Here is an 18,427-nt window from a genome sequence, read left to right on the forward strand (position 1 = left end):
GAGGGTACTGGATTTTTGCTTGTCACCTCAATAGAGCTTGCTTGTTGCGTAGTAAGAGCGCATGCAGACCCTACAAGTATCATGGGAAGCCATTCAATGTAAACTTTTTGAGATTCTAGTTGGATCAAGTGTGCATATGTCCCAAGTTCAAATGCCTCATTTTTGGGATTTATTTCGGAGCATGATTATTAAAACACACTCAAAAATACCAGAAAGTATGAACTAAAGCATCAATTGAATGCACTAGGAAGCACAGAAGACGTTCGACTTCCAGGACAGCTTCAAACGTCCGGTGGCTTTACTCAGGCCCGACTCGGAGATCGGCTAAGCGCCATCCAGCCCCCTATTGTAAAGATCAGTGGTCTTGAGCCCCTCCAACCATTGGGGCAGTTTTTAGTTTTCGCAGCACAAATATGTGTATATCAGCTGTAATCATGCCAATTAAAGCCGCTCTGCTAGCGCAGGGGTTAGGGATGTGGGTTATTGAAACTAGAGCAAGAGTGCAAGCGATTGGTAATTCAGGAGCAGGAAAATAATGTGACGAACAACACAAAGCTTTGTGTGGTCCGTCCTGTTTTTCCCCTGCCCCTTGGTTACCATGTCGGTATCGGATGACTGAGCAAAGGGTCAGTGGTTCGATTCCCAAAGAGGGACTCAGTCTCTCGTAAAAAGAACTGACTGTGTTATCATATTTTCTTTCCAACATTTTGCGACGCTCTAGTCTACACACCCAGCCCTAAAACACATTTTGTGTTGAAAGTGCCCTCATACTTTCATGCCTGACCTTTTCTGCTCAGCTTTCGGACAAGGGTGGAGGCATCCCAAGGTCTCATACGGAACTCCTGTTTCAGTACATGTACTCCACGGCCCCCCAGCCCTCCAACTCTGGACTCAACTCAGCTCCACTGGTGAACTAGCAATCCCTAATTTTTACCTTGTACTTGGGTCTCTACTCTCCTTGTTCGCTTATAAGCTTCTTTGTCTGGTTTGGTTATTTTCTTGCGTGTCTGACTGTACATACTGCCCTCGATCATTATTTTAAGCTTACCTTTGTTGTGTCTGGAGCTACATATGCACATTTTTCTTAACCATACTGCAATTCGCTGCAATAGATCCGTAGATGTCCCCGCAGGGGGCGCCTGTGTTAGCAGGTGTTTGGTGAGTGGTCTCACCACGGGCCCCGAGCCATGTGGGTTCACCTTCCTACGTCCGTCTGTGTGTGGCATGCCCATGTCCGGGGAAAAGGGCACCTTGATGATTCAGCAGAGCCCAGGGTAGGTTTGGACACTTCCGGGCACCCCTGGCGAGGCGACAGACCACTTCAACCCCTGTTTCTCGCAGGATGGTGTCCTGGTAAGGACCCGGCCAGGATGATTCAGTCTGTCGCCTCTCTACCCTTTTCTTTCTTCTTTCTCTTTTTTCTCCACCTCCTTCTTTCTTCTATGTTCTCTTCCTACCTTTTTCAACTTCTTAGGTGGCAAGTGCCAACCTTGGGTAGAAACAGGTCCTGTCCCTGCAACCACACTTGGGTATCGTGCCTGGGCAGCACTGGTAGCGTGCTGTTGTCAGCAAAGCCCTTTTTGTTATGGCACGGTAGCTACACCCGTGTTGGGCTTCGTGGTGGGTGGAGCACCTGGGCAACGAATCTCTTTCCATTTATTATGGGTCCTAAACTACACTAAACCTCCGAGGTCTGCACCAAAATCCACGACCATTGTGCAAATTCTCGAATTCTTGAGATTCACAAAGTTTCTTATTGTACATTCTGAGGGCAAAAAGCCACTTGCAAGGCCTACTCCACTCCTGGTTTCAAAAGTGCTTGAAGGTGTCGTTGGCACCAACTTTAATGCGAAAAACAATGGCGTTGGGCAACCTTCTGTTTGAGAGTAACAGGAAGCAACAAGGTGAATCTCTCCTGGGCTGGAACTCTGTCTCGTATGACAAGGTTAGTGTGACACCTCGCTCCAAGCTGAACACCGTTCAAGAAGTCATCTCTGATGACGACTGACTTGAAACATCTGATGCGGAGATCGGTCAGGGCCTCTCCAGTCAAGGGATTGTAGCTATGTGCCGCATCACCCTCCGCCGAGACGGTGTTGGACGAAAAACCAAACCTATCATGACATTTGTTTCCACCCCAATACCAGAAACCGTAAAGGCAGGCTACTTTCGGTGCCGTGTTTCAAGCACCAACAGTTCGGCTATGGGTCACGGAACTGTCGGGGAGCCATCACTCAAGCCAGTGCTCCAGTAAAGAACATGTTGCCGACACTTGTGACAACGACAACATGTGAATACATATATGGACTTTAAAGACATAACTTAAACACCGACCAAGATGACTCAAGCGCCCATACTTGGTAATAAAAGTTAGAAACTAGCGTTATACCAAGCCCGGCAATTTCGCCAGACCAGCCATGGACCACCCGCTTTACTTCCCTCTGCCTTCAAATTGACATCTAAATTAAAAAGCTGCTAACATTTGGCAATCTTAAAGGGGCAGTGCAACGATCTTAATGTCAAAAGAGTTTGCAGCTCGCATTTTTTTATAATGAAAAAATGCACCACTTTCCCCCGAAATACCGCAATTCTGTTGCGTAATTGCGAAGGAAAAAACAAATACCATCTTTCCGACCTGCCGCTGCACGTGACACTCATTGCAACTACGGTGTGACGCCGTATGGAGCATGCAAGTCTTCGTGCCGCCATCTGTCGGAATTCAACAAAACCGTTTCCTTTCCTCCGTGGCTACGCTGCCTGAAACATGTCTCCTACCAGTGCGTTTGGCGTCCCATTCCGCCCGTGCATTCAAAGTGGTCTCCAAGTGGCAACATATGACGTCGCAGAAGCGGGAGTACCACGCTCTCAGATGTCGCAATCCTGGTGGTTGGTAGTAGAAGTTCTGGCGAAAAGAAGAGCAAACGTGAGTGTCGCCGTCGTCACGGTGTTTCAACCCCTGACTGCCGAAGCTTCTGCAGACTCAAGCTGAAGAGCGACCTGCAGCATGACGGGCATCTACCACATTCACTGCCATCGCTGAAACACCGCAAGGGTCGCTGTCAAGCCGAAGAGGAACCTGCACCAGAACAGGCGTCTGCCCATCCACTACCGCGGCTGTGACGAAACCAGAATCGCGACCTGCGACAACGTGACGCTTCAATGACGTCATCAGGCAGAAATCGAGACCATGTTCTTCGGACGCAGTAAACACGGCAATCAGGGATGCGCTGCAGGCACCATACCGTGGCAAACCGTCTTTTATCACAATTGTTCGCCGCGACCTTCAACGATGCCGAGCAGGTGCAATGCTCTGTGGTAGCCGAATCGAACCTCGGAAAGCCGACAATCGTAGAGGAAGGGCTGGGAACCTCGAAGGTAGAAGCAAACGTTGTATTGCGAGTGACATCGCTCCACACCTCACTCAGAAAATGGTGTAAGAACTAGCGCATGCGAGAACTAAATGTTTTTCTTTTCTTCAATCTATAGGTGACATATAACAATTCCCACAATTAATTGGCCAAAGTATGAAAATCTGCCTGGTTTTAACGTATGACATGCAGCCATATAGCATATTTTTCCGCGTAAAAAGAAATGGAGGAATGAGGCAGTCGTTTGTTTCCATTCTAGTGCGTTTCCTTGTTCTGTTTCATTCTCAAGACGGTTTTGCATATGGCGCTTAGATAATATGTAGTCACATTTATTTGTAAGAACCTCTATGCTCGTTTTCACCTCGAAAACTGTAGTAAAAAAACCTTTCGCTCTATGCGGACCATTCCTAATTTTCCCCTGCATACCTGCATATTGGCGAGTTAAGGGGGGACATGGGCCCAAGTCCCAAATTTTTTAAAAAATTTATTTTTCACTTTTGAGGTTTTTGGTTTTAGAAACTAATTATACACTCCTACACCAAATTTCATAACCATGCTCTAAATAGTTACATTGATATAACATATTTTCAGCAGGTTGTGAGGCACTAACAAGGTAAAGGAGTTCAATGTTTGGATGCTTTTTTCTCAGTTCCGCTTTTTGCTGCAAATTTTATACAAAGGAATCTTTTGTTCAAAGGTAAAATTATTCTGTTACCACAATCAAGATGTTGCTGAACTGAAATTTACTGGGGAATCGGGCTATCTACTTTATTTTGTTGTTAAAGTCCTTATCGAAAAAAGGCTATGTTTTCAAAAATTGACATAGGACAGTTATGAATCTCATATTTCAAGGTAATCACTCTTCCTGAAATATTCACATTTGAATTATAAAAACTAGATAGCCCGAAGTCCCACATCCCCCACTTTATATTCAAGCATTTAAAATTATGCTTAATAGCTTCATTTGCATATCATAGATTTCTTAACGAAGAGCGACATATCTTCTTATGCACATACCTAGAGAGCTGAAAGTTTGCATAGTACACCTTCATCTGAAGTTCAATCTCCCCTGCAAATTTCATTCTGATCGCTTGAGTAGTTCAACCTCTAGCCAGCGTCCCCCCTTAAAGGGGCACTCAAGCGATTTTTCGCATCAAGCCAATTGAAAGTTCATATGATCGGCAGCAATAATAAAAAAAAATTGAACGAAATAATAAATGGCCTTTTTGGATAAAGTGGGTTCAAAATATCAATTAATTTCATTTTCGACGATATTTCAAATTTTATATAAAACATTCAGTGAAAATAACATAAAACTAAACTTATGCCCGTCGATATTCTATGTATGGGGCTACACCCGCATAGTATTTGGTAAGCGACAAATATAATAACTCGTGACAAGGCTCTGAAGTCGTCACCGCATTGTCAAGTGGGAGCGATTTCGATCACTTCTAGAGAAGATACAACAAAAAAGGGGGAAATCGCATCAAGCCAATTGAAAGTTCATATGATCGGCAGCAATAATAAAAAAATTGAATGAAATAAAAAATGGCCTTTTTTGATAAAGTGAGTTCAAAATATTGATTAATTTCATTTTCAACGATATTTCAAATTTTATATAAAACATTCAGTGAAAATAAAATAAACAAAACTTATGCCCGTCGATAGCCCATGTATGGGGCTACACCCACATAGTATTTAATAAGTGACAAATATAATAACTCATGAGTTACAAGGCTCTGAAGATGTCACCGGATTGTCAAAGAGACGATGTTTGGCATTTTTTACCTCAATAAACAAAACTACAAAAGTATTTTCCTTTGAACTAAAAAATAGTCCAAATAACATACAAGAGCACAAAAAATTACTGTGAGTTTTGTATGCTTCCCGTATTCATACCATCGTACAGAACTGGGTAGAAAAATCACGGAGTAAAAAACAGATTTTCACCCTGCTCCACTCAATAATTTTTTGTGAAGCGAAATATTTTTTAAAAAAATTTCGAAAAGCAGTTTTGCTCTTTCCAGAAATGGGGCTATGACATATATTTTTTTTTAAAAATCGAAAGACCCACCCCGACAAGCGTGTTCGATTTCAAATGGAACCACCCTACTAGCAATAATAATACACCGATTTTCTACGTCGGAATGCTGCAGAGTTACGTGGCAGTGTGGTTTGGTGAGCGAAAAGTGTTGACTCTTCATATTTTTGTTTCTGGCCATTCCTAGGCTGGCTATGGCTATGGCCTGCCCCTCTCCCGGCTCTATGCCCGCTACTTCCGTGGAGACCTGATCCTAACGTCGTGCGAGGGCTACGGCACCGACGCCATTATCTACCTCAAGGTGAGCGGGACGCAGCATTTGTACATGGTACCTCCGAGCTGATGCCACCCATGTAGTTTCACTGGAGGTCTCGCCACAACTAGCTCCGTCAGGCTCTTTATTAAATTCTGCTGCAGTGGTAGGGCAGCTGTGCCAGCAGTGTGTAGCTTTTCACAGCACTACTGGAAAACAGTGATGTGGAGCATAGGTATACGATACCGGAGATGCACGTTTTTTCTATTATCGTAGCAACCAAACTACCTTGTGTATCATTTACTTGCATGCTGCTCTTTGGCGTGTATTATATGTTGGCCCTGTCAACTCCCCTAGCAGATAACCGATGGAATGGAATGGAATGTCTCATTGTTGTCCCTCAAACATCTACCCTGTCTGGGTTTTCATTTTTCCTGGTGCCTCGGAGGGAATACTGTAACTGAAAGGAAACTACAAATCTGCAAGAAAGCCAGGCTCTCTTGTTGCCTTTAGGAAGGAAATAAGCTTTATATCATCGGTGACGGGTTAAGAATTCAGCCGAAGCCCCTCTCACCTTTTCCACTTTAGCAGAGGGGATACTGGAGAGGAGGCGACCTCCCCTCCAGCATTCGCTCTGCTAAAGTGGGAAGAGGTGGGAGGAGCTTCCCCTGAACTTGTAACCTGTCACCAACTGTAGATTCGCAACACTGCAACACAAATTGGGTTTGTGGAGGGAGCTTCAAGTCCAACTCTACGCAGGCACTGAGCAACGAAGCCAACGAGATGCTCCCCGTATTCAACAAGGCATCGAGCAAGCACTACAGCTCGGCGGTTGGGGCCCGTGATTGGGTGACGCCCCCGTACACCCCGCCTCCTCAGGGGCAGGGAATTCGCAGCATGTCCAACCTGTCCGTGGGCGCCCCCAAGCAGTCTGTGTTGGCACGCAAGTTCTCGCAGGAGCACGGCAAGACAAAGTGAGCTCCTTTACCGCTTCCTCTCTCACTGCTTGCCCAGCTATTTGGAATAAAAGTGAGGTACAGTCGACTCTCATTAACTCAAACTCGAGGGGGGCTGAAAATTTGTTTGAATAAAGCAAAGTTTGAATTATCAGGAATTTCCTCTTATAAAGACGCACAGGATGGGACCTGCATGTTAGTTTGAATTATCCGTAATTTTGAATTAACAGATTTTGAATTAATGAGAGTCGACTGTACTAGTATTATATGCAACAACAGTGCAAAAGAGACCAGAACAGCAGAAGGGACACACAAAACAACAACCAAGGGCACTGACCTACACAAGGTAGGAGGTGAAAATAGATAAGTTAGTCAGCAGCGCTGTTTGTCTTTCTGTGTGTCTCCTCTGTTATCCTGGTCTTCTTTGCACTGTCGCTGCTTCAAAATGAATCTCTAACTCATCCAAGCCTTCATCTTATGTGAGGCAACTTCCCATTTTGGTGACGTCAAGTTGCTGTGAAACTGGTTTTGAGATTTTAAATGGGAATGTGGAGGTTAACACTGAGAGTATACCCTACTAGCTCTGAACATGCAGAAACTTGCAAATGGATAACATCTGCAAGTTCAATCTATTTGTGACGGAGAAAACAATGTTCCACGACTTCATGTTACCCTTGCCCATCTGTTTGTCCGAGTGGTACGATCTGGTACCGGTATTATCAATGATGTGTTTCTTTCTTGTGTAAGTTATGGCGATGTAAAGGTTTGGCACGGCATAATCTTAATAACTGGAAAGAACAGTTTGTTGCCTGAAGGCAGGTAGGCCCTCAGGTATCGTGAGCATGGGTTGGGCTGGTAAGCAAAATTGCAAGTTTGCAGCTTCAGAATGACATGCACTCAAAGCGAAGTAGTGTGTTTTCTGTCACAGTTTTGTAACCAGATGAGCGTTGCTGGATGCGTCCGAGTTTACAGATTACTCTTGCAAGTTTTAGGAGGGCTGTTCAGTGAGCAGGGCTGAAAAAGGTGTGGCCATCAGGATGTAGATCTGTTAGCCTAAACTGGACATTAACTTTTTTTTGCATCTTGATCGTACAGTAATACCATTGAGACCACAATAGTTGTTTCAATGGTAGCCTTTCAATTCTAGGAGGAAAGCAGGAAAAGCCAGCAATTGTTTGTTTGCACTAATTCTGTCGCACTCTGTACTCCCGTGAGCCCGACGTTCAGGAAGTCCACGCCTACGCTCAAAAATGCACAATGACCACAAAGGGCTAGGCACATTGAGTGAAACCGTTGGTTTTACTTTTGTACCACATTTTGTTTTTGTAAGAGAAAAATATTAAACTGGTTGACTTCCTTTTTTTTTTTCTTTTTTTATTTACAGGAATCTATGAGGACACAACTAGCTCAACATGCTGGCTCTTGTTACAATTCCGGACTGTCTGAAGTTATGACACTTGATGGATTTACCCAAAATATTTGTGTTCAAATGTGAACCACCACTTTGTTGTTTTTTTGTTTTTTTTTATTGCACTTTTTGCTGGTTTTATTTTGAAGTCTCAATTCAGCAGAATGTACTACATTAGTGCAGTGGAAATTACTTGGCAATGTGCTGTCACTGTGCAGGCTGTATAAATTGTTCTTGCGTGCCCTGTCAACATCACTTGAATTGCCTTCAGCTCTCGACTACCCCGTGTTTGAGAAGGGGTGGCGTAGCGGCAGCACTTCAATGTCAATGTGGTGTTTGTTTTTGTATATATAAAAGTGACTCAAGCAGCGTTGTTTGGACACTGCCCTAGAAGCTTTGGCATGAGCTCTATGGAGAGATGTATGTTATTATCTATATAGGTTTTATTAATAGATTTGTTTTACCAAGGTACTATCGTGGACTCTGTTAGCTGTAGCACACCAGTAGCGGCCGGCCCGCACCCCCAGCGCCGCATAGCACGTGCCATCCGAAACTCTGCGCATGCGCCGCGAGGCAGACTTGCTCTTCCCGCTTGTGAAAACATACCCTCGGGTTGTCATCTGCTGGGCATAGAGCAGACGACGTCACAGCGTTTGGCAATGTTTGTTGGACACGGTTTTGTGGGGCACTCTTTCAGGCACAGATGGACTATCAGCCATCTCTGCTCATCTGATATTTTTGCCATAGCGAACTGGTCTCAAACTCATTCTAGACAGGTGATGTTTATTGGGGCAGATTGCAGAGTCATTGCAACTAAAACCCTGCCTGCATTTTTTTTTTTTTTTTGCTTTTTTTAGTAAAAGGCGTGCGCAATAAGAATACACGCTCATGAATCAGTATAAGCACAGTAGGTGGGATCCAGAAATAGAGACCGCTAACTGCAAGTTTGACCGAGAAAAAAAAATTGCCTACCATGATACATACGAGTAGTGGCCACCACTGCGCAAGAGGCGCCCACGAAATTGTGGGCGCCTCTTACACGGAGGTTGCGCTGTGGCGTTGTCTGCTCTGCGCCTAGCTGACGACAAAGCGAGGGTGTGCTCGCAGACAAGAAGAGCAATTCCACCGCACGGCGCATGCGGGGAGTTTCAGACGGCGCTTGCCATGAGGTGCTGGGGGTGCAGGACGGCCGCCGCTCGCGTGTTACAGCTAGCAGAGTCCACGATAGTAAAGAAAAACTTTCAGAGGGCTGGTACAAGGAAACTCTGTACTGTCCAACTCCCCAAGAGCAAGGTTGGTCAATGTAGCTGCTGTTCAACCTCGCTCTTGGAATAGTTGGGCAGGAAAACTGTCCCACCTTATGTGCTTTTGGGCATGGATTAACATCAACAGGTGCTAAGGAACTCACAAACTTAAAAAACCAATATACTTAAAAAACCAATATGGATTTCCACAGCGATAGCTGAAATGTCACCTCCTCACCTCGCTAGTGGAAATTGGCATGAAAGCTGGGCCAAATATGTCTCTAATACTAAAATGGGTACACAGTCAATTACTTTGTTCAGTATGAAGAAGGAGTCCTCAACTGCAATGTGCTTTGATGGTGACTTTCCACAGCATCCCTACTACCTAGATACACACTCTTGTCTCACTTGTATGAGTACCTTTGACCCAGCTCAAGCCATATGAATAAGGAATTAACTTGGATAATCTATTGAGTACGAAAGACCTGATAATATTTGTCGCTCATCAAAACTATTTGACTATTTTTAGGTGGGCACTGCTCTATTTGCCAATGCCTCGGAGTTGCCATTTTTTGTGTTGCCTACAAAATGACAATATCATTCTGCAGATGGCTCTTGCATTAGCATTTTGCAATCCTTCCTGTGTCTTGTTAAACAATGCGCATGGATTGTTTGGTTAACAAAGGACCCTCTTGCCACTACTTGCCCAGTCCGTTCACCTATGACAATGTGGAGCATGTCGAAATTTTATTGTGCTCCATTGAAAATTATTGCAATTTTGATGTGTTGTGTAAATGCATGTGTTCTGTTCGAGAACTTGAGAAATATGTATTAACGGGTTCTGTTTCTTCTCCGAAGCTGAAATGTATCAGTCTGTTTCTCGAAATGCTGGAACCCAGGAATAGCAACAGGTTTATGGCTCAACTGTTTTGCTTTATACCTTATTGGTTCATAATAGGTCAATGATTGGTACATCTAGCCTTGCACGTGTGGCTGGAGGAAAGAAAATCACGAGATAGAAGAAAGCTTGTCAAAAATACCTGCAAATTGGAAAATGAGTTTAAATGTATAGCTCACGTGGTGAGAAAAAAAATCACACAGCGACGTGGAAATATTTAGATGTTTGCCAATCTATGAATTTGCTTTAAAGGGGTCATGAAGCGATTTAGATAGAATTTCACTGACCGCATATTGTTTAAAAGATGAAAAGAAAACTAGCACTCGAGATTAGGAAAGCTAAATTCCAATATTCGGCACAAAATGTTCGCAAATAAAAGCGAACTGTATCTTACATTCCCTCCCTCAAACGCTGGCAATGAAGCTGAGTGTATGAATGGGTGGATTAATAAATAAGTTGTGGTGAAACCTTTTGTATTGTGCGGTAGCTTGCACCATCTATCAAAGTAACCGCAACGTCCACAGTGTATGAGCCTTTTTATTTCTTTTTTTTAGTACGTCAGTTGAATTTAGCTTCCTATTGGACAAGAGTAGTGGGCCGCTCGAACTGTGCTTGGAAACAATGAAATTGTCGACGAAGAATCTCGAGGGAAACGCCCGAGCTCAATATCCGGTTGCATAAGCTGCAGCATCACCGAGAGCACGAGAGGTTTTTCCACAAGGAATTCCATTAGGAATGCATGTTACGTTGTGTCTAACATTTTGTGTTCACACCCAAAATGTGAACCTACCATTCTGTACCGAGTAATCGCCACACCTCCGCGGCCTGTTCCGGCGTTGAACTGCTACAACTTTCATCGAGCAACTTCTCGTTTTGCCGTTTGGGCGTCCCGACATATGGAACAAGGCTCGTACTTTTATTATACCAAAACATTTTCACCCGCACTCGACTCAGCTGCGGCATTGATCGCACAAACGTTGCAGACCAACGAGTCCTACGAAGCAATCGGCGTTCATGGAAACCTCAGTAGGTGATGTCGTTTCAACGTCCTTGCACAGAAACGTCGTTTGGACGCCACGCGATGCTTGGCTGACGCAGCTACCTCGCTCAGCTGGGAGAACTTTTGTTTCCGGTAGAAAGGCATACTTTACGTCGTGGCCACGTAATTTCACATGTTGGCCGAGTCTGGTCGAGTCGAGGAGAAAAGCAGACGGGAGTTTGCATCTTTTTTTTTGTGCAAAACTTTATGCAATTAAACGAAAAAGAATTCCTGCTCCGGGCTTCATGAACATTGACGATTAATTGAGATCTTTGGAAAAAGCTGAAAAATCATCTCATGATCCTTTTAAGATTGGAAAACTATGCTTCATTCTCCCTTTGCCTGTCCTGTGACTATCGTAGCACTTAATGTGAGCGTTTTAGTGCAAGTTCAACCTCGGTAAATGGGAAAACCAAATAGAATATTTTTATTGTTTCGTCGAAATAGTGTGAATAGTTTTAGTTGAACAGTGGATTAAAAAATTAGCTATGAAGTTGCCTTCTTCTGGGAACAAGTGAATAATTTCCAGTGTCCATTTGTATGTAGGGTTTCGTGTTTTTGGATGTGTCAGAAAAGCACTCGCCAGTAAATTTTATGCAAATTCCAATTTATCCGAGAAACTCATAATTATGAGGTCACAATGACAATAAAAAGCAAAAAAGACTACTAGAGTTTTACACATAAATCTCGTAAAAGCACAGGGTCAGTGGTCCTGAGGAGATGCCACCCCGGTTTCTTTTGAAATCTCAAACTACTGGCAAAAGGAGTTTGCCACTTCGCTCGTAAAGGTTCCTTTAGGACAACGGGTCATAGTAGCCAAAGATTATTTATTTTGTTTTTGAATTTTCAAAAATTGGGAACACTGTAAAATAAGTTCAGAATTCAGAGAATTGAGAACAAAAATGAACTCCTATAAACCCTACATTTTTTGACAAAAAATAAACTTGGAAAAGCACCCTCCGAATTTTGTGAGACTCCTTTTTATATGGCAGCCTCGGGAGCATTTAGCAGTCTTATTGAAAGTGTGAATGTTCGACTATCGGAGAGCCATATGTATAGGAAACGTAGTGCAAGGTATGAAATACCCATTGTTAGAGTGGGTTTTAGGATAAAGTGATATATAAAACAAACTGTGTCCATAACTCGCAATTTAGCTGCACATGTGATATCAGTAGTTGTGGGAGGATTTAAATACTAACGTGAAGTCTTTACCCTTCTTGGAAGTGTCGTGCCCATTTTTCCATGAATTTCAGAACTGACCAGAATGCCACTTCCCAGTTTTATCACAATTATCCGATTTCAAGTACCTAGGCACTCCTTTACTAGTTTGCAAAAAGCAGTTTTATACTGTAAGGAACATACAGAAACTCGTTTGACTGCACGGTTATGATCAGTTTAGGGCCATTATTATAAGTGTCTGGCAGATGTTATCCACCTTAAAATGGAGCTTGCCTTTACGTGGTGAAAGACTGAATGTACTAGTAGTCCTGATTTGAAAGTGTGTGAAGTCCATCTTGAATTTGAGGGGGTGGGGTGAGGGGGTATATGCAAACGGAGAGGTGCCTTGCAAGGAACGCGCAAGAAAATAGAAAAGGCATGCTGGTGCAGAAGTTGGGAGCTCGCCTAATCTCTGTGTGCAAAGGCACCGACACTGCTGTTTGGCCCCCTCCTCCCCCTCCTTCGCATGTTCACCCCCTCACCCTCCTGTCGAAAGCAACTTTATATGTTTTTGAGGAAGGTGGCAGATATGCTTCTGAATAGTGCGCATGAAGTGCATTCACTGGTATCGTATCCAAGTACAAACCTGCACCGACACGTCTTCACAAGAAACGCATGTCTGTTTATGTTATTCTGTTTGTAATAAAATCCTTTTTTGTTTTCTGTTCTCTGGGCCTCATGACAAAGTATGCACATGAGAGGTTGTGTAGAGGAGACTGTGATGCTTTAAAAAGTGTCTTGTTGGCTCCAACTTTGGTGTAAATGTACCTATAAAAATAAAAGAAAAAAAAAACATGGCAATTTAGTCATTCAGTGTTTAATAAAAACTTTATTAAGCTGTCAATTAAAAATATACATAACATTGATGTACTCTCACCAGTATCGTTCACCTCCCACATTTTAAACATTGAAAAAACCCTAATAACAACCAAGCTTTTTTTTCTTTTTTTTTTTCTCTGTGGTGCAAGAAGTTGCTTTCCAGACTTGGTGAAAAAATGTTTTTGGCCTGTCTCGCATACTCCTGCAACTGCACACTTGTGAAACTGAAATTGACTGGCTGCTGATCCACAAGTAAACTTTTTTTCAAGAGATGAGTGTGCTTGCTGCCGTTGTGTTATATATCGTGGAAATTGTTGTCACAAGTTGCGCTTGGCCTGAGCTTTTTAGTGGATGCAAGCCGATTTCAATCACGAAAGAGTTGCACAAACGCGGTAGACAGAACAGTCTATACTTCCGGGCTGCCTGAATCTACATTAACCCGAGGGATGCACACATTATCGAAGGCAAGCAGGTATAACGGCATGGCGCAAGTTATTTTCTGAACATGAGTCTATCATTGCGGGCAGTTTCTAGATGCATTGTACTATCACCGGTAATTTGTAACTTCATAAGCGGGACTTTACTTCGCATACTTTTTCCCAGCAAATTTAAGGACGGCTGCACCTCGCAATGAACACCAATTGATCGCCGTGGTCGGGAGACCTTGCACAATTGTGGTTCCATCTAGATACACTCCCACATCGTACACTGTGTGCACTACTATCTGATCACACTGCTTTCACAAGCCACATGTCCCACAACACTGCACAAAACTCCCGGGTGGGAATACAGCGCGAAGATCAACAACTGAAACATGAGCGGCCAAACAACCTCGAGACACTAAAATCGTCCTCGTCAGATTTCGGTAGCCTCCAAACTTGGTCGTAGAGTTAGTTCGGGAGGGCCAGCATTGCACAGGTGTAGATGAGCACATTAACGCAACAGGCGTAAGTATATCGGACAAAATATGACTCGCGCTCTGGGTACCTGGAAAGTTAACGCTTTTATTACAGCCAAGCTAAATACAGAAACTTTGCTATCAAAATGAGAAGCAAAACAATTTGTTCGCTATATTTCAATCCAAATAATAAAACAAGTTTTCAAATTCATTTTGCCGCGACACTTGACAACCACACTCGACGACGCGTCCCACGTGGACGTCAGAATTACCAGTGCCACTCCGTAAGCTACATGTCAGAGTAGCAGCACTTCGGCCATCTTGGTGCCAGTTGCCCGAAGCTTTATCCGATATAGCAGGAAATGGTCGTTCGTCCTCCAGGAATTTAAAAACCGTCCGCGAAAAATGACGTCACCCGAGCTTCCCAACACTTTGTCTAAAGTTGAGGAAATTGCATTTTCGTATCGTAACAATCTCCAATTGCACCCGCTCTGTACTAAGCACCGAAATGGCGGTGCCCTCGAGAGAACCGGGGAACGGAGTACCGATGCTCCTAAACGTAGCTCATTTAGTGGCTCTAGGAAACAACCCCCAGCTTCTCTGGTGGTCCCGTATCGCAATTCTCGGTTCCGAGAGGTACCGACGCTCATCAAGCGCAGGCCGCAGACTCTTGAAAAACGAGACAACGGCGAGGTACAATAAAAACTCGCTATAATTGCACAAACTCGCAAGAGGCTGCAAACGCCTGCTGCGGCAAACCGGGAAGAACTTGCAACAGTGCAAACCGCAACCGGTCTCTCGCAAGTTCCACCAATGTGCGGTCGTGACTGTGCCCTCTTTTAGTGAGGAAGCCGTCCTTCCTTCCGCTCTTGCGATCCGAAAGATGCGCCGGCAGAACGGAGTGCCTGCTCCTAGCTCCATGTCAGTGCTCATCTGAGTTGCCTCAGCCTGCGTCTGCTGACGAGGTACAGGCAGAGCTGGAAGACCACGGGCCAGGCCAAGAGGAGAAGAAGCAGGTGAGGAGCGACCCCACCAAAGAGCCACCAGCGTTGGTTTTGCCGTGACTGCACAGGGAACAGTGTAGAGTTCAACCGAAGGCTCCAAGCAGCCACAATAGTTTATGCTAGAAATGTGTGCAACGTATAGCAAAATTTTTGCCTCTTCCCTGTCCACATTTTTTTATGCGTTAATGCCCAGGTTCAGGAATGTTTACTCCCCAGAGAAGTAATGAGAAGGCTGCACTCGGCATGCTTTGTTGTATGCTGTGCGAGGTGCTACTGTATTTCACAGAGAATCAGCGTAGCAACAGCAACAATTTCGGCCCTTTCTTTTTTGTTGCTAAAAACAGCATGTTGTTGCATTACTTTCTCGCTACCGTTTGACATGTCAGCTCGGTGGTTCCTAGACAGTGAGGTTTAGGTTTCTTAGGTGGTGAGAGGGGTGTCTAGGGTGGTGTGATGCCTTTTTGAAAAGGGGACATTGCCCAGAAAAAAAAAAAGTTCTGCAAACAAGGGTGATTTTTAAAAATGTCATATTTACATCCACCAGCATCCAGAGAGTACTCCCAGAAAGTTTTATTAATTTAGACTGCATAGTAGTGATGCAAAACTATCGATAAATTGACTATCGATACTATCGATAGTTTTTCCAAAACTATCGATAGTGTCCCAGAACTATCGATAGTCGACTATCGATAGTACCATCGATAGTTTTTCGATAGTCGACTATCTATAGTTTTTCGATAGTCGACTATCGATAGTACTATCGATAGTTTTTCGATAGTCGACTATCAATAGTTTTTCGATAGTACTATCGATAGTTTTTCGATAGTCGACTATCGATAGTACTATCGATAGTTTTTTTATAGTCGACTATCGATGGTTTTTTACTATACTGGCGACTAACGATACTATCGCTACTGCTATCGATAGTCTTGCACCACTATAGTCCGTTACAACTTAAGAAGGCTGGTCGAGGGTGAGATGGGCCGGGGAGGAGGAAGCAGACGGAACGCTAAAGAGAGAAGGAGGTTTCCCCCTCTCTTCTCCAGCGGTTCGTCTGCTTCCTCCTCCCCGGCCCGTCTTGCCCTCGCCCCACCGTTCGCCTCCCCCTTCTTTTTTCGCCCTAACCCCCATCTTCGTCATCACTGAAAGCTGAACCAAAGTTGGGATGGTAAGTGCTTGGGCTAGTTGGTGCCCCGTTTGAAAAAAAAATTAAAGCGATAAATAGACAAGAGGGAGCGACGCAAACTACTAGTGTCGCAAAACTATCCATAGTAAACTGTCGACAGTACTATTGATAGGTTTACGATAGTCGACTATCGATAGTTTTCCGATAGTCGATTAACAATAGTTTTCTGATAGTCGACTATCGATAGTTTTTCGATAGTACTATCGAAAGTCGACTATCAGTACTATCGATAGTTTTTCGATAGTCGACTATCGATATTACTATCGATAGTTTTCCGATAGTCGACTATCGATAGTACTATCGATAGTTTTTCGATAGTCGACTATCGATAGTACTATCGATAGTTTTTCGATAGTCGACTATCGATAGTACTATCGATAGTTTTTTTCACTATCGATAGTCAGATTTCTGGCGACTATCGATAGTACTATCGATAGTTTTGCACCACTACTGCATAGCCATACTTTTATAAGTTATTTTCGGTCCACCAATGCTAAAGAAAAGGAAGACGTTAGAGCATGTTGAATGCATTTTTCTCCATTCCACTTTTTGACATAAATGTCACTTTAGGAAACTCATTTTGTAACGGGACGAAGGGAAAAACTCCCTCATTTTTTTTCGTAACTGAAAATTATTAGGCAACGCAACTGTGGCATTGTTTTTTTTTACTTTCTGGATGTCTTTTATAATATATATTAAGATTTTGTAGACGACATAAAAGGCAAAAAATTCATTTGATTTTTTGCCGTGATATTAGATAATATAAATTACTTTTTGAAAATTTCGTTTTCACAGTTGCACTGTCCAGGCATTCTGCTGCATATCTAGTGAAGAAAAACGTTTGGTATTGTACTAGTTTTCTAACGATAGTTTTCCTAAACAAAGTTGATGCGTTCCTGAACTATAATTTCTTTTACAATTCATGTATGCCGATAAAACTCTGCCCTGCTTTCTGCCTCGCAAGTGCCAGTATATACTGTAAATTTCATTTATATTAAGGGGGGACATGGGCCTAAATTTTAAATTTTTTTTTTTTAAATTATTTTTCAATTTTGATGTGTTTAGTTTTAGAAACTAATTATACACCCTTACACCAAATTTGATAACCATATGCTAAATATTTACATTGATATAAAATATTTTCAACACATTGTGAGGCAGTAACAAAGTAAAGGAGTTCAATGTTTGAATGCATTTTTCTCAGTTCCACTTTTTGCTGCAAATTTCATACGAAGGAATCTTTTGTTCGAAGGTGAAAGTATTCTAATACCACAATCAACATGTTTCTGAACTGAAATTTACTGGCAATCTATCGGGCAATCTACTTTATTTGGTTTTAAGTTGAAATCCTCAGTGATAAAAAACTAAGTTTTCAAAAATTGACATAGAACAGATATGCATCTCATAGTTTGAGGTAACAACTTTTCCTAAAATTTTTACATTTAAGTTATTAAAACTAGATAGCCCAAGGTCCCATATTCCCCACTTTATATTCAACCAGTCAAAACGGTGCTTAATAGCTTCATTTGCATATCATAGATTTCTTAACGAAGGGTGACACATCACCTTATGCAGGTATGTAAATTTGCCCTAGAGAGCTGAAAGTTTGCACAGTACACCTACATCTGAAGCTAAATCTTCCCTGCAAATTTCATTCCGATCACTCGAGTAGTTCAAAAGTTCGACCTCTAGCCAGTGTCCCCCCTTAAGCAAAAGGTTCAAAAGTCGACCCTTTTGCGTAGCGTCCCCCCTTAAGTCCTATGGGGCACCAAGATCTGGGCCATCTGAACTTGCAACATATTTAAGGATAAGCCAGTAGCACAGACAATAAAAATAGCATAAAGCAAGAAGAGATGTGGATGCCTAGCTGGTCCTGAGTGCAAGTATATTTGGGAGACTCTAAAAGCTAGACACCAGCAGCCACCATATTCAGCAGGGGCTCTATATCGCACCACAATCCATGGACCATGTATGTAGCGTTATGAAGTATACTGTAAAGAGAAGACTTACATACTTAAGGCTGGCAAGCATGAGCTGGAGTACCAATGCCTGAATTATTAATACATTATGCTTGAAATAGCATAAGAAGGCCTAC

The 18,427-nt window shown here is 43.1% G+C and overlaps 2 protein-coding genes across 6 annotated transcripts in view; one reads left to right on the top strand and one right to left on the bottom strand.

Annotated features, from left to right (window-relative positions):
• LOC8042405 (pyruvate dehydrogenase (acetyl-transferring) kinase, mitochondrial) overlaps positions 1-13,093 on the top strand; it is a 52,626-nt gene extending 39,533 nt beyond the window's left edge. The window contains exons 9-12 of the mRNA XM_029972138.4: positions 798-908; positions 5,597-5,710; positions 6,422-6,636; positions 8,003-13,093. Coding sequence (XP_029827998.1) covers positions 798-908; positions 5,597-5,710; positions 6,422-6,636; positions 8,003-8,012 — 450 coding nt within the window. The 3' untranslated portion in view covers positions 8,013-13,093. The remainder of the gene's footprint in view (positions 1-797; positions 909-5,596; positions 5,711-6,421; positions 6,637-8,002) is intronic.
• A 141-nt stretch (positions 13,094-13,234) lies between these two features.
• Positions 13,235-18,427, bottom strand: part of LOC8042400 (acyl-CoA-binding domain-containing protein 5) — a 39,513-nt gene continuing 34,320 nt past the window's right edge. For all 5 annotated transcript variants that reach the window (XM_029972141.4, XM_029972140.4, XM_040503708.2 and 2 more), the window contains one exon: positions 13,235-15,206. In XM_029972141.4, the coding sequence (XP_029828001.1) occupies positions 15,072-15,206 (135 nt within the window). In that variant the 3' untranslated portion in view covers positions 13,235-15,071. The remainder of the gene's footprint in view (positions 15,207-18,427) is intronic.

The sequence above is a fragment of the Ixodes scapularis genome, unplaced genomic scaffold, assembly GCF_016920785.2.
Source record: "Ixodes scapularis isolate PalLabHiFi unplaced genomic scaffold, ASM1692078v2 PGA_scaffold0__279_contigs__length_252992795, whole genome shotgun sequence".
Classification (NCBI taxonomy): Eukaryota; Metazoa; Arthropoda; class Arachnida; order Ixodida; family Ixodidae; genus Ixodes; species Ixodes scapularis.